At 45.7% G+C, this 17,141-nt stretch overlaps 1 protein-coding gene across 2 annotated transcripts in view; it reads right to left on the minus strand.

Annotated features, from left to right (window-relative positions):
• The window catches only part of LOC115148756 (uncharacterized), a 73,373-nt gene that overhangs the window by 34,034 nt on the left and 22,198 nt on the right, over positions 1-17,141 (minus strand). Inside the window, exons 4-9 of one of the 2 annotated variants that reach the window (XM_029690949.1) lie at positions 14,679-15,082; positions 11,635-14,645; positions 11,472-11,516; positions 10,141-10,256; positions 5,845-6,004; positions 5,166-5,305 (exon numbers count right to left, since the gene is read on the minus strand). In XM_029690949.1, coding sequence (XP_029546809.1) covers positions 5,166-5,305; positions 5,845-6,004; positions 10,141-10,256; positions 11,472-11,516; positions 11,635-14,645; positions 14,679-15,082 — 3,876 coding nt within the window. Of the gene's footprint in view, positions 1-5,165; positions 5,306-5,844; positions 6,005-10,140; positions 10,257-11,471; positions 11,517-11,634; positions 15,083-17,141 lie in introns of both variants that reach the window. The other variant, XM_029690948.1, reaches the window with a different exon arrangement.

Raw genomic sequence — 17,141 nt, forward strand, 5'->3', positions numbered from 1 at the left:
AAATGTGGAAGACACATTTCAGTTGAATACATTCAGTTGGACAACAGACTAGGTATCCCCCTTTCCATGATGGGCCTGTCCTGCACTGAAGCCAAGCCTCTGAACACCTCAACTCATGCCTCATACCCTCATTCAATCACTGCTGTGATCCCTTCCCAACACTGTGTAAGTAGCCCTCTTATTCACAACAATATTGTACTATAAATGTCTTTATTAAACGCTTTAAGTTAAAATAATTAGTCCGATGGTTTTTTAAACACGGCTTGTTGTCTCCATGCAGTCCGCATCTTTAACGTGTCTCCCATCCTCCTCAATTTTCCAAGTCACCAGCCTCCACTGATTTATGTGGCACCGCATTTATGGAGGCTTCTAAGTTCATTGTTTTATGCATGAACTGTATGAATGCATGATCAAACACCAATACTTGGGATATACAATGAGTATACAAAACATTAAGAACACATGCTCTTTCCATGACATAGACTGACCAGGTGAATCCAGGTGAAAGCTATGATCCCTTATTGATGTCACTTGTTAAATCCACTTCAATCAGTGTTGATGGTAGTAGGTGCCAGGCGCACCAGTTTGTGTCAAGAACAGCACTGCTGCTGGGTTTTTCATGTTCAACAGTTTCCCATGTGTATCAAGAATGGTCCACCACCCAAGGACATCCAGCCAACTTCACACAACTGTGGGAAGCATAGGAGTGAACATGGCCAGCATCCCTGTGGAACGCTTTTGACATCTTGTAGAGTCCATGACCCTGACAAATTGAGGATGTTCTGAGGGCAAAAGGGGGGTTGCAATTCAATATAAGGAAGGTGTTCCTAATGTTTGGTATACTCAGTGTACATTGAGAACTCTCACACTGTATATACAGTGCATTCGGAAAGTATTCAGACCCCTTCACCTTTTCCACATTTTGTTATGTTGCAGCCTTGTTCTAAAATTGATGAAAAAAATTTTCCCCTCATCAATCTACACACAATACCCCATAATGACAAAGAAAAAAAAAGTTTTTGGATATTTTTGCAAATGTATTAAAAATAATAACAGAAATAGCTTATTTACATAAGTTTTCAGTCCCTTTGCTATGATCCTCAAAATTTAGCTCAGGTGCATCCTATTTCCATTGATCATCCTTGAGATGTTTCTACATCTTGATTGGAGTTCACCTGTGGTAAATTCAATTGATTGGACATGATTTGGAAAGGCACACACTTGTCTATATTAGGATCTATATAAGCAAAAACCAAGCCGAGACAGGATTGTGTCAAGGCACAGATCTGGGGAACAGTACCAAAACATTTATGCAGCATTGAAGGTCCCCAATAACACAGTGGGCCCCATCATTCTTAAATGGAATAAGTTTGGAACCACCAAGACTCTTCCTAGAGCAGGCCGCCTGGCCAAACTGAGCAATCGGGGGAGAAGAGCCTTGGTCAGGGAGGTGACCAAGATGGTCACTCTGATGGTCACTCTGACAGTCACTTCTGGAGGAAACCAGGCACCGCTCATCACCTTGCCAATACCATCCCTACGATGAAGCATGGTGGTGGCAGCGTCATGCTGTGGGGATCTTTTTCAGCAGCAGGGACTGGGAGACTAGTTAGGATCGAGGGAAAGATGAACGGAGCAAAGTACAGAGAGATCCTTGATGAAAACTTGCTCCAGAGCACTCAGGACCTCAGACAGGGGTGAAAGTTCACCTTCCAACAGGACAACGACCCTAAGCACTGTCATGACTTTCCCTCCTGGGTGAGGATCAAAGAGAGCCCCCCCTCTCTCCCACCAGAGAGGAGAAGGGGGGGAGGGGCGGTTTTATGACTTTAATGGCCGGTTGTAGACTTTCTCTCTCTGGACCTGCAGTATTGCACAAAGGAATCTGATGTGTGTAGAGAGAGAATCTGCAGCCAAAACTCCAACATCCAAACGTTGATAATATAAACAATGTTTCTAACATAAAGAATGTGGGGAATGGTTGGTGAGGATCCAAACAATAATCATGTCATATCATTTGTTGTTTTGTGATGTCATTAAAGATGGTATAGCAAGATAATGGTAACTCTACAAATGTATACATCCCAGTTATCAGATTTATATCTAAATGTTGTGAAACTTATATGATTAAATATGAAACTATTTGTGAAAAGATAGCAATATGATTCTAGCCTTCTAAATTAGATAATTGATGTCATTCAAAGTTTTACCCAGTCAGTAACCACGCCCACGTGAGCATAGACATTATGCCAAAAGGATGGAACGCCCCCTTTTCCAGAGTTCTTATAAAGGACTCCTAATGAAATTTACAACAGACCAGCGTGACCGACAGCATGAGCTGAATGTTACGAAATGGTTAGAAACTCTCAACACGAGTGAAGAAGAAAATATCTAGAGAACAAAACAAGCCGGGTTGCTGCAAGTGTGTAAAGTGGTCCTAGCTGTACCCTGAATAATGAACCATTGAGACCAGAGAACGTGAGAATCATCCACATATTGAAATGGTTTAAAACTACCAGACCAGAAAACGGTAAGACTCTGAAACTCTCGAGTGAAGAAGATAAAGACTACATCGGAACATTCAGTCTGCAGCTGTTTAAGTACTTTAGTCTAGTAAACTCTACCACAGACCACTGCATGGGTAATATTTGAAGGATCCAGTCTAACGAAGACGAGAGGGGAAGAACATTTCCCTCTCACCACCGTGTGGTACATGTGAAGGATCGAATCTAACGAACACTCCGAGACAAAGTAGCCTACTACAACTATAAAGGACATTTCGACCACTGTTGGACAAACCAGAGACTTCTGTCGAACGACTCCCCATAGACGGACCGGGCGATTTTAACAGAGAGAAACGACAAAGACATAAAAGCGTAAATATATACATTGCAATTATTTTCGAATGAGCGGTCGTTCATGTGCAAAGTATTCACATTCCCATGAGTATAGTTTTCCAACTGTATGTACGATGGGTCCCTCTCTGTCTCTCCCGCTATTTCTTTCCCCACCCTTTCCATCGTGTAACAAGCAGTCATATCGGGTTAGTCCACTAGGGACTTTTCATTGCATTATGTTAGTAATCAATTCAACCTATACTGTGTGTGTGTGTTTATGTATTTCTGTGTGATTATTTAGTTAGTTAGTAAATAAATAATTAAGCCAATTTGTGTATCGCTGAATCATCATTTAGACTAGGGTTCGTGCAGATTTACGAGGTCAACGACGTCAGTATGAGACTGATATGAGGTAATAATAATTAATAATTGACTGTTATTGATGTAAGAGATATTTATATTTTTAGAGTTTAAGTTGGGAGATAGTAACTCGTTTAAATAACTTTTTCCTTGGTGCCCCAAGATTGCTAATGAGTTAATTGTTACATTATTAATTTAATCACGTAATAACTAACTGATTTGATGAAACAGTCATCACATTAATGATAGTCACGTCATGACAGCACACAGCCAAGATAATGCAGGAGTGGCTGCAGGACAAGTCTCTGAATGTCCTTGAGTGGCCCAGCCAGAGCCCGGACTTGAACCCTATCTAACATATCTGGAGAGACCTGAAAATAGCTGTGCAGCGAAGGTCCCCATCCACCCTTAGAGAGCTTGAGAGGATCTGCAGAGAAGATGGGAGAAACTCCCCAAATACAGGTGTGCCAAGATTGTAGCGTCATATCCAAGAAGACTCAAGGCTGTAATCGCTGCCAAAGGTGCTTCAACAAAGTACTGAGTAAAGGGTCTGAATAATTATGTAAAAGTGATATTTCAGTTATTTATGTGTAATACATTTGCGAAAATATATAAAAACCTGTTTTTGCTTTGTCATTATGGGGTATTGTGTGTAGATTGATGAGTGGGAAAAAACATTTACTGCATTTCAGAATAAGGCTGCAACGTAACAAAATGTGGAAAAAGTCAAGGGGTCTGAATACTTTCCGAATGCACTGTATACAGTACATTTTCACTCTTATTTTTTGGGAAGATGCTTCATTATTTGCCAGGAAAACTATAAAAACTAATTGTAAAAAATAAAAGTAAAAAAATGTAATTGTAAAAAAGAGTAATGACTAGTAGAATTCAGGGACATTTTTTTATCTGCTTATTGTAACATGTTAGATTTTTTAGATGACCTCGACATTGTTGTTTCTATTTTTTGTGTGCTTTGTGTATATGTTGTATTGTGTTATGCTGTTGTTGGTGATTGTGTGTGTTTTGTTGTTGTTGTTGGTGACTGTGATATATTTAAAATATAAAATAACATGATTAAAAGAAACAACAATACTTTGTCCAAAAGTCATACAGTCAGTGTCACTAATCTCCACTACAATAGAAACCACTTTATCTTCTCTGTGAGAGGAAAAATATTGTATTGAAAATCTGTTACTATGGAACAACCAAGATGCCTTCACCTTGAAATATTTCAATCTGCTTCAATGCAGACCGTGCAGTAGGTGGTAGTTGAACAATATATACGGACGCCAGACAATGTTGACAAAGGCGTATGATCTTGTAAAAACGGCTAATGACCTGGAGTAAATCCTGGCGTTTAATGTTTGCTGTTGTTGGTTCATCAATCAGTCAGAATGATCAGAGGCTGCGGCATCATACTACGGCAGTCATATTCCGATCCTAAATGTGCCTTTCTTCTACTGTAAATGCGGGTGTGTTTGTGAAGTTTTACAGTCTTTATTGAGGAATTACCTCAATTACTAGGCTACCCCACTACCTCCACCCTGAAGTGGGTCGTGCGAAAACGTCATTTCGAAGTGTTCATTCCTGAACTGGACAGGGCGCCACTTCTACTTGTATATTAGAACCCTATTCTCTTAAACATTCCTGTAATACCCAATGTTTGTGCTTTACAAACACTTTGAGCAGGAAATTGACTTTCCTAACAGGTGCATGCTAGCAGCTACAGCTCAATGACCCAGCAGAGAACAATCCACCCAAATTCAGTAGAAACAATATAGACGCCGGTTGGCAAGGACACGTCTTCTCAATGAGTCAGTTCCCCCGTTGTTTTAGCAATGATGGCGCTTCCTATTTGAGTCTATATAGCCTGTAGCTACAAGCTCTCTCTCTCACACAATGGTAGTGAGTTCCTCTACACAGTTACAGATACCACTAACAGGCTAGGAATAGGATAGGGCTCCTCACCAGCCAGACTTGACAGTCAGGTTTGACAGGTGGATAGGTCCGCCACGTGTTCCCAAGATGTCCGCTTTCGAGTGGAGATGCTCCGTGGCTCCTCCTGGCGCTCCGTCCGGAAGCAGATGAATTTCTGGAGTGCCGTCATCCTGAACGGTGAGAGAGACACAACAGCATTCCCTCAACATGTGGAGACATTCCTCCACACACCGCTCTATCAATCCTACTCTATCAGGCCCCACTATAATGCCTAAGGCTGAGAGAGGGGAAGATAGAGAGGACGAAAGAGAGTGAGAGAGAGAGAGAAAGTCAGAGAAGTAGAGGAGAAAATGAAAGAAGGAGGGATAGAGAGACCCTGGCCCTCTACCAAATCTTCAGTGTCCTTCCAGCTCTGTGCTTTTCGACACTTCCCCCCGTTGTATCCTTTGAGACGACAGCTTGGCTACACTGTTCACTTGACGTCTCTCTTCTATTTGTAACAGTGACAGGTTAGTTGAAAACTATAGAAAATCCTATTCAAGCCATGCCATTTAGATGGAGAGGATTAATTAATACAATTTATGATTGACTGAGACCGGAGGCTACTGGGAGGTGTAAATAATGGAACCATTGTCTCCCAATAGAAATATTGGAGGGAAATCACTAACGGCACTTGATTCTGTAATTTAATGGTAATAAATATACCCACCTTTACTAGTCTTCTGATGGAGCCGATGGTGATGCTGGTGGACTTGTTCTTTATCCCCTGGCTGGCATGCTGCTGGCCTGGTTGGTGGCTCAGTACCGTCTCCCCTTCCTCCAGTAGCACCCAGGGGCCCTGGAACCCCGGTTCCAGGTACAGCAGCCAGCTACGACACACACACACACACGCTGTGTGAGCACCCACTTCAATCTCACTCTCTCCCTCACACACACACACACGCACTCACACTCTCATTCTCTCTCACCCACTAAGCACGAAAAGAGACGCCAGCCACCAACTGACCGCACAGAGCACACACAAACAGAGCAGGGGCATTGCCATGGAAACCTTGGTGACAGGACCTAGAATTCACAGATCCCCCCCCTTCACACCGTACCAGTACAGACACACACCCAACACAACAACAGCTGGTGATTAAAGTTACACGTCGAAGAGAAGGATACAGCACTGGGCTGACAGTAATGGAAATCAATCTGGCAATCACAAAGTTTTTTTTTCTTCTGTTGAAATATTAAAAGCTGCTTACTCATGCCCCTGAACGACAGGCCCACAGCTCACAGTAGGGGGCATGGGGAAACCAAGCAGAGTCCTTCAATAGTTCAATATCCCTGCTGAGACTTGACCAGAACACTGCCTTTTATCTGGGGTTAAACTTGCCAAGTCAACAAATATTGTGGATTCTGAAAATAACACAGCGGTGTGATGTGTGCAGTGTAAACAACACTATTGTGTGTTTGTGTGTGTTTGTGTCGCCAGTAGCCCATAAACAAGTATTTTCAGGGACTTTTTCCCATGTTAATCATGGTCCCCTTCCATAAATAATCTATGTGGATGGTCAGGAACGGCTTTGAAGCTGTGGAATCTGTCTATATTGACTCAGACAGACAGGGTTCTCCTAAAAGGCTTAGGCTGCTTTCACTGATTACACATCCACCATGAGAGACAGAGATCAATAGCTCCTGATAGGATAGGCTGCTGGGTTGAAGCCCAAGGAGGGAGGAAGCATCTCACGAGAAAGTCAAATCCCTCATAACTAGCATGCAGGAGAAACCATTTGTGGCTCACGCCTTCACTGATGAACTTGAACTGAATTCAAAACTTTGAATGACCAACAATCTGGGTGTCCAGAACCACTAGGAGTTTGCTGAGTCAGGTAGTTGAAAATCTGTTGAACTTGAATAAGTCAACCTGTAAAGTAGCTCTTGTACGGCAAATCAAAACTAGTTGGGGAAGAACGAAGCGGTGGTACACATGACTTCCTCTGTGGACCGTAGAGGGAACAATGGAACGCCAGTCGGTTGGTTAACCTGAGAAGTGGATGGGGGAGAACACACACAAGCACAACAACGTGACTCGCTTTCTTTCTCTCCACCGCTCTTGTGGACAGGGGAGAGAGCTCCCAGTCACATGGTCTGAAAGCTGCTTTGCCTTTCCGACTTTATGTTCGGGAATGGTTTGGTGTAAATAATACAACAGGACTAGGGAAAGGGGGGCGGAGCCAACGAACTAGTACACAAATGGAAGGTGGACCCATCCATTAAGAATGAGATGTTGCGTAAGGCAGCAAACTTTCACTAGTGATGGCGCGCGGAGTCGAGTGAGCCTGCCTTTGCGTGAGTCGTTTGACAAAAAGCACACGGCGGCAGAACATGTTCGCAAGACTGAAGGTTTCTCGTTCGGCATCCATTAAATATGAGAGCAGACTTACAGCATAGCACACATCTACCAGGCTTCTCTGGATGTAAACCTGCTCTGCCTCTGGCAGAGAGGCACAGAGACATACTGTCATGTGCATTAGTTAAACCTAGTGCGGCATGATGTGAATATTAACAACTAAACTTATTGCTAGTGTACAGTGCCTTCGGAAAGTATTCAGACCCTTTTACTTTTTCCACATTTTGTTACGTTACAGCCTTATTCTAAAATGGATTAAATCAAAAAATATCCTCAGCAATCTACACACAATACCCCATAAAGACAAAGTGAAAACCTTTTTTTTTTTTGCAAATGTATTAAAATGTATAAACAGAAATTCCTTACTTAAATAAGTATTCAGACCCTTCGCTATGAGACTCAAAATTGAGCTCAGGTGCATCCTGTTTCCATTGATCATATTTGAGATGTTTCTAAAACTTGATTGGAGTTCAACTGTGGTAAATTAAATTGATTGGATATGATTTGGAAAAGCACACACATATCCATATAAGGTTCCACAGTTGACCTTGCATGTCAGAGCAAAACCAAGCCATGAGGTTGAAGGAATTGTCCGTAGAGCTCTGAGACAGGATTGTGCCGAGGCACAGATCTGGGGAAGGGTACCAAAACATTTCTGCAGAATTGAAGGTCCCCAAGAACACAGTGGCCTCCATCATTCTTAAATGAAAGAAGTTGGGAACCACCGAGGATCTTCCTAGAGCTGGCAGCCCGGCCAAGCTGAGCAATGAGAGGAGAAGGGCCTTGGTCCGGGAGGTGACCTAGAACTCGATGGTTACTCTGACAGAGCTCTAGAGTTCCTCTGTGGAGATGGGAGAAACTTCCAGAAGGACAACCATCTCTGCAGCACTCCACCAATCAGGCCTTTATGGTAGAGTGCCTAGGAGGAAGCCACTCCTCAGTAAAAGGCCCATGACAGCCCACTTGGAGTTTGCCAAACGGCACCTAAAGACTCTCAGACCATGAGAAACAAGATTCTCTGGACTGATGAAACCAAGATTGAACTCTTTGGCCTGAATGCCACGTCTGGAGGAAACCTGGCACCATCTCTATGGTGAAGCATGGTGGAGACAGCATCACGCTGTGGGGATGTTTTTCAGCAGCAGGAACTGGAAGACTAGTCAGGATCGAGGGAAAGATGAACCGAACATAGTACAGAGAGATACTTGATGAAAACCTGCTCCAGAGCGCTCAAGACCTCAGACTGGGGGCGAAGGTTCACCTTCCAACAGGACAACGACCCTAAGCACATGGTCAAGACAAGACAACGCAGGAGTGGCTTCGGGACAAGTCTCTGAATGTCCTTGAGTGGCCCAGCCAGAGCCCAGACTTGAACCCGATCTAACATCTTTGGAGAGACCTGAAAATAGCTGTGCAGCGACGCTCCCCATCCAACCAGACAGTGTTTGAAAGGATCTGCAGAAATTAATAGGAGAAACTCCCCAAATACAGGTGTGCCAAGATTGTAGCGTCATACCCAATAAGACTCAATGCTGTAATCGCTGCCAAAGGTTCTTCAACAAAGTACTGAGTAAAGGGTCTGAATACTTTTGCAAATGTAATATTTCTGTTTTTTATTGGCAATACATTTGCAAACATTTCTAAAAACCTGTTTTTGCTTTGTCATTATGGGGTATTATGTGTAGATTGATGAGGGGAAAAAGCAATTTAATCAATTTTAGAATAAGGCTGTAACGTAACAAAATGTGGAAAAAGTCAAGGGGTCTGAATACTTTCCGAAGGCACCGTACAGGAATGCTTTTTAGCTTTTCCATCATGAAATATAAATGGAAGGACCGTCTTTTTCCAACTGCAGTAGTAAGATGATATGGAGCTGATAGTACATTGATGTACAGTGTTTTTCCTATATTAAATTTAGCATCGGCGCACGACCGCACCAGTTCAGTGACGGCAGTGTTTGTGTGGCTTATTACGCAACCCTTATGATTAACAGTGCCGCCTCACAATGTGATTGGCTTGTGGCATGATGTTGGAACACGTATCACATTAAAAGAAGGTCTTGCGAGGACAGATTCATCAACAGACAGGTCTATCAATGGGAGCGAAAAGCGATAAATTAGCCAATCACCATCTGTCACCACCAGCCCAGGAGATTACCCCCCCCCCCCACACACACACACAGTGGGAAGGAACATATGGGGGCTCAGAGGAATCAATCACGATTTAAACTAAATGTTCTGATTTGACATAAGCTACACTTCCTAAGCCTCATGTTCAGTAATAATAAGGCTATTTTTCAGTGAGAGTGCATGAGTCAGGCAGGGAATGGATGAGACAGGGGTATTAGTCCAAAGCAGAGAATGATGCTACAGAAGTGCTGGCTCCTTCTGAACCAGGTGGGCTATTTTACAGGGGACTTATACAAGTTTGACAGATTTTCAACTACCTGCTTCACCAAACTCTAGGCCTTGATCCGACAGAAACACTTCTGGAAGCCTAGACTGTTGGTCATTCAAAGATGTATATACAACTTCATAAAGAGCATCCTTCCTGTTTTAGGAGTGAGCAACCTTAAAACAAGTCCACTTGCTCTAAAGGTCCTCTTACCATCCTCCCAAGACTCGCACAGAGGCACCCTGTGGAAACACCATCCCAGAATCCTCCTGGTCTGTGTGGATCGTCCGCCTCTCTCCAGAGAATGTCACACCATCATAGATTTTCATCTGAAGAAACAGAGAGGAAGTCATTCGGAAAATGTAGAGAGCAACATGTGGGCTATATTGTAAAATAGACGCAGTCTGACAGTCAACCTCCACAAATGATCTTTAAACAGAGTTTGACTTACTGACTCAATACAGGGGAAACAAAAGTCGTGCTTTTTCAAAGTTTCATCATATTTGAGTGACAACTGAACTGTGGCAGTTTGGTGTTGTTTTCATGATAAGCTGGGTGCGTGTCAACACAGTAAGGTTTCAAAAGCTTGAGGGGAAGGGTTTCCAGAATGGAGCCCGGTGTTGAGTGACTACGCCTGAGACCACTAGACTTAGTTCTGATGTGGAACAGGGAGAGAGGAGGGGGGCCCTTAATCCTCCAACCAGCCCACGAGCTACCCCAAGCAGTCATTAGAAAACAGCGCCTCTTCTAGAATTAACACGCTGTGTTTCTTCATCCGTTAATCGCACCAGCCTACAAGACCCTGCCTGCTTAATACTGCTTCATTCCAAGTCTTGATAGTTTGCTCCCTTTGTTTCATCCTTAAAAACAAATACTTTCTCACCACGGATAACAGAACAGAAAAGCTTGGTTGTGTGGTTGCAAGGCAATACCATTAGTGATTGTGTGAAACAACAATGCAGACAAAATCCTTGGCACCCAGTGCTTCGTTCACTGCCTGTGTTGTGAGCCTATAAACGTCATAATCTATGTAAAACTGCATACAAGTTGTTTTGTGGGGAAAACCCATTCCTGATTTGTTTTATTTGGATGAAACAATCCACATATACAGTGCTAGACCACAGAAATGCAGACTGGCATTGCAGGTGGTTTTTACTTGTCATTAGAGTGCTATAGACGAGATCCTCACTGCTTTTGTACAGATCCTGAGAAACTACAGCCCTCATCAGTAGATGGGATAGCGTTTTACAGCAATGAATAGGCAGTTGCATAATTGAGATCTCATTTCCATTTATGACAGGTCTTAGTAAGAGATTAAACTAAAAAAAAGAAGAGCTGCTGCCCTACTTTCTATAGCCTGAGGTATCATTAGCTAATGGAAGAGAAATGTTCTGTCCAGCTCAAAGGCCGTCTGGCATCTCCAATCTATTCAGCGCAGTGATTAGGAGGCAGACTGCCTCAAACAATAAGACAGTCATTAAGATGCGATCAGAAATGAGCGTGACAGTGAGAAAGTACTAGTCATGTAAAAGATGGAAACTCACCAGAGTAGGCCTTGGGATGACCTTTCCACAACTCCAATTTTCCCCCTAAAATGATATAAACAGGAGTCAAATATTAGCATATATTACTTGTTAATGTCAGGCTGCATAATGAGCTTTTCATATAACATTGTTGAATAGAAATGTCAGTCGCTGTTGAACCTACCATGTCGGTTGCTGTGGATGGACACTTGTTATCACGGAGGCACGGAATGAGTTTGGCATGATGTTCACTGTTGTCATCATCAGGCTCTGGCAACACTGGCTGCGCTGATTTCAAGTACTGATTCATGGGCGAATCTGCAGGCTTTTGGGTGGGCAGATTGTTCACGTCCTCCGTTGGATCCTCTTCTCGAGGTCCCATAGTGAATGGATCAGTAGGAAGTGTCAGAGAGCCTGGGCCCTCCTGCTTGCCACTTTGGTCTCCATCCATTCCCTGGCCATTCCCCTCCTCACCCTCCGCCTGGCCCCTGTTAAAGAAGTCCCATAGGGGCCGCCGTAGAGGAGGGGTGGAGGGCTCCTCTGAGTCTGCGTCCGTGTCGGAGTAGCCACTGGACTGCAGGCGCTCGCTGACCGACTGCAGCAGGGACAGGATGGACAGAGAGGAGGACGAGGCCAGCTGCTCCATCCCCACACCTCCGCTCAGACTCCTCAGCTCCTCTGTGGCTGGTGGCACCATGAGTCCCCTGTCATCCCGTGACAGGCCCCCCTCCACCGCTTCCTCGCCGCGGAGACTGTCTTCCTCCATGATGGGTGACAGAGAGAAGGGGTAGGCCTTGGCCCGCCGCGCCGTGGGGCTCAGCATGGGGCCTGTATCATTGACAAACACGGCATCAGTCTCCTCTTCCTCGTCGATAATGGAGAAACCGCTCGCCTCCATGTCGTGGAAGGCAAGCTGGGGGACTGGGAGGAGGGGGAGGAGAGGTTCCAGGGCTGGGGCTCTCCGGCCTCCCGTAGCCCCTGTAGCATGGAGCCCAGCTAGCCTGCTGCTCAGGTCCTGGTGAAACCCTGCCATAGCTGCAGCTGCTGAACCTGCACCACTGTATCCTGGTGTCTCTGAGTCCTGACTCTGCTGCTGTGGAGAGACATCGCAGCGATACGCTCTAACCGAGCTCCTCTGTGGCATGTCCTCGTTACCGGAGCCAGGGGCTGAATTAGACACAAGGCCCTCTGAGGTGCTCAGGTCCTTGGGGAGTCTCCTTGAGGAAGAAGGGTCCATGCAGATGGTGCCTGTGGGTCTGCTGCCGGCCCCATCCTCCTCACCTCCAGAGTCAGGGCCCTCTGAGACTACAGAGGCTAAGTAAGTCTCAACCAGGGCAAAGCCTTGATCCCCACTGACCATAGTGCCATTCGGCCCATTGGTCTCAGTCTGAGGAACATTCAGTGTTATTTCAGGACCGCTTTCTTGGCCTTCATCATGAAGAGTTATACAGGCAATAGGCCTCAGCCCTTTAGCATGTCTGACTTGAGATGGTTGTAGTGAGTTTTGGGCGTGTTTTGGTCTGACTGACATAAGGTCTGTCTCAGAATTGCCCTTAGCTTCAGGTTTGGAACCTTTCCTAAACAGATCAGTCTCAGGAAATGCTGTTTGGTTTCTGAAGGAAGTATTGTCATTCAGAGTGCTGTTGAGCTTATTGGGACTTTCAGAGTTATTGGACACAGAAACAGGACCATATTGAGCCTCACCATCTTGTTTAGGACTATGTCTATTGCTTTCGATATCATCTTTGGCTACGTGGACTACTCTGTCTCCTACCTGTGTTTCTTTAACGCCTAGCACCTCGTTACAACCATTGTCCCCTGAAGTGCCGAGCCCCTGATCTTTGTTTTCATTTGTTTTCCCTGAGACAGACTCATTACTCGCTCTCGTTATTTTAATAATATCCCCACCATCACCATGGATACCTGGTTTCTCGTGGGACACTCCACCGCTCAAGCGAGGCAACACATCTCCCTGGTGCTTATTGCCACTGTATTCAGACGTGATAGCATCGTTTGGCTGGGAATCCTCTTCCCCTTGTGGATGCTCATTAGCATTAGCATCCCTTAGCTGTTGACCTTTGACCTGTAACTGGTGACCGGTGCCTGGGGTCCCCTCGGCACAGTGTTCTCCCTGCCTGTGGTCTGAGACACAGATGGTGGGTGCACTGCTCTCACAGGCCAGCCCAGGGCTGCTCCTGATGTCAGTGTCCGAGCCTGCGATAGACTCGTACCCCGAGGAGGGGGTAGACCTGGGGCCCTCCGCCAGAGGGTTAGGGTTCAACAAGAGGGTCTGTTCTGCTGGGAAGACTGAGGGGTGTTTGTCATCATCTCTCACTGAAGGCCTTACCTCCAGGAGCTTATCCGTCTCGAAGGACTGCTCCATGCTCTTCTCCTCTCGTCCTGCTGGTAGGACCAGGTAAATCTCCTCATTGGCCTTCTGGAGCGCTTCGTCCCCCTCCAACTCAGAGGATTCTATTCTCTCTAGGGCCGCTAGAGCATTCCTCAGAATGTTATCCACCATCATTTTAGACTCCAAATGAAGGGCCTCGTCAAACAGATCGTCTGAAGGACCAACGTCCCCCTCCTTCCCTGACTCAAAGCAGTGCAGTCCAGCACCAGTGCCTGAATCCAGTACATCCCCAGAATCGGAGTGCCTAGTTGCTGGCATGGGTCCCTGGCTTTCGTCCGCTGATGCAAGCGAGGCGGACGGTGAAATGGGATGCGGAGCCAGCTGGCCTCCATCGACATCGGAAACAGCAGCAGGCAGATGAGTGTGCTGCGCAGTCCCCTCGGTGCCTGGCGGCTCGCTGAGCCACACAGCAGCTAATGAAGGTGACCCAGTCTGGACACAGTGTGTAGATAAGGTTTCTGTCTGCTCACTCAGCCCTGTGTCTCTGTCCCTGTCTGTGTCCCTGTGTGTATCCTCGCTGGCCATCTCCGCATGAGTGATTCTATCCCGGGGGCTCTGCTCCCCACTGTGGGTCTCACTGCCTGCTGTACTAGTCCTGGCATCAACAAAGTCCTCTGTGGGTGCGGGAGGGGGGACTGTGACTGAGCCAGCCCCAGAGAGAAAGTCCTTGAACTGGGCTCCTACAGTAGGCAGGCCTGCCTCCCTGTGTAAAGGGAAGGTGCTTTGACTCCCAGCCCTTTCTGCTGTCTGCGTTGTTAGTGGAATGTGACTAGAGCCAAGTCCAGTTGGACCCAAAACAGCAGAGTCTGTTTCGGAAGTCCAAGCCCCACTCTCATTGGTCTCTGAGGTTGGAGCGCTAATCTGATTGGTCGATATGGTCTGAATGTCACTCCGCTTTGAAATGGTGAGTTCTAAAGTGGAGGGTGTCACCCCACCCAAGGGGCTGCCCTCCCCCCCTGAGGTTGAACCCCTCCCATGCAGGGCCTCATCCCCCTCTGAGATGGAGAAGTCCACCTGCACCTGGTGCCTCTGCATCATCCTGCGTCTGTCTCTCTGGCCACGGTACGTCCCGTACGTCACCACAGGCGGACAGGCCAGGGCCAGCCGCCGCTGACACTCGTCCACCTCCGCCTCACCTTCGCGCAATGGGCCGCTGTCTGCCGCTGCTTCGCCCTCTCCGCATCCTTCCCTGTGGCCTTCCGTCTGCGTCTCCTCTAAGGCTCTATTAATAATGCACAGAGAGACAAGGTGCATAACAATACAGACAAGGACACACATATCACCCAGTGCTGCTTTGGGTGAGGAGAGGGGGGGGGTTGGGTGATTCATGCATATAAGCAGTGTTGTGTAAAAAGCAGCCACTCATACAGCAGTTCAAGAACATCCTCATCAAATATTCATCGGCAGCTACTGGACAAAGATATGGCATGCCCCAGGGCAATGCATAGATCTACCAGCTTTCACACACCTACAACCAGCACCTTTTCTGTTCCCTTCACCTCCCCCACCTTAATCCTTCAAAGGGCTTGATGAGAAATAAAATAGTACAATGCTTCAAAAAAGATAATAATGGTGTTCAGGGGGAAAAGGCATTTTTCAAGGCTTTTACCTTCCAAACACAATTGTGCTCAGTGTTTTCAATGAGCTTCCCTGCCTGGAAACACACATCAAATAATTACAGCCTTTACAATGACCTCCCCACCCTCTTTAGCACAAAGTAGCTCACAGCTGGTCCTCACCCCAACCCCAACTCGCCCAGATGGTGTTCAACTGATACAATAACATTAGCGCTTGGCTTTGTTGTTTTATTGATTGCTGCCTGTGTTGGTGTGAGAGAAGAAAACTACTGGGGATATAGATGCAGGTATCCCCCACAAAGTAAACTAGTCATCTCATAAGGAGTGACAGTGGCTTGGATAATACAAAATGTATCTGAGATTAACTATATAATCAATGTCAACAAAAACAGCATGCTGGTATTACGTTTTAGAGTTCAACTTATTGGATGAGTCAGCCTGAGTCATGAGGTGATGAGGTGATTTTGGTTGATTTGAGTCATGTTTTCATGATGTTACCCCCGCAACAAAACAAAAAAAATTAATGAGGTTTATGGCCGCAAAGATCTTGTCACAATAAAGCACTTCAGTGGGTCCTTCTACAGAATGAAAATAAGAAACCCCATTGCAGCGAGTTCGAATAAATATCTTATTATTTATAGATAATTATTTATGGATATTTCCTTGTAGCTCTATTCTTCACTATCAGTTATTCTCCAGCTCAATAAAAAGCCTTTGGTATAACAACAACAAGGTTTGATTGGATTCTCAAGAGGACTATAAATACAGTACATTGATGAGTAGCTGATTGTTTGTCTGTAGCGTTGTCTTGATGGCTGTCAGCTTTCAGACTCCAAGGCCCCAGGGGCAGCAGTGTATCGTGACAGCTCCCCACGGGACACCGTGTACAAACTGTGGCTTTGTTTGACGCATCATAGACAGGAGCCCAGATAGATTACTCTCCTAGACGTTGTATTAAGTCACGGTGTGTAGGATGAGTTGTGTGGTATGGGAGGAGTGGATACTTTGGGCCAAAAACATGACACTGTCTTTATTTGACCAGCACTATATTACATGTAAAATTCTACCATGTACATTTCCTTTTCCTTTTGGAAAATGACAGTTGTCACACTTGTTAAAGGGCGTGAACCGCTCCAGCCAGTAGACTGCAACACGTTTTCCAATGACTGTGCGACTTCACATTGAAATGGATCTGTGGTCTGTAGAGTGCAGAGGGATATTGAAGGGCTAATCAGTGATCGAGAAGGGAAACCAGGCTGGCTCATTCGTGCAAATGAGCCATGCTCACACTTCCTGCTCCCCAGCCAAATGGCTGAAACCATTCCAACCAGTGATGCTCTTCCTGCCCTGCCAGCATCTCGGACGCACAGGGACGAATCATTACAAACATTTCCCCTCTACATGCTGTGCTGTATGAATCAGTCTGACGACAGCGTGTGTGTGTGAGCACGTAAGCACGCTCTAGTGTCAAAGGATCAAGATTCCTGTGTTTCCATGCATAGCCTCCCCACCCTGACTTAGCACCAGTAACTGACTGGCTGCCAGAAGGGCTTAGCTAGAGCCAGACTCCCCGACCCACCCACACAATAACCAGGCACCCTAGCCTGCACTGGACAATTATCCTACTCTCTGGCTTCCTGAACACACACCCAGCCTACATATTACCATGACTCAATGACAGAACTGGCGGAATCACAAGAAACC

This window comes from Salmo trutta, chromosome 15, assembly GCF_901001165.1.
Source record: "Salmo trutta chromosome 15, fSalTru1.1, whole genome shotgun sequence".
NCBI lineage: Eukaryota > Metazoa > Chordata > Actinopteri > Salmoniformes > Salmonidae > Salmo > Salmo trutta.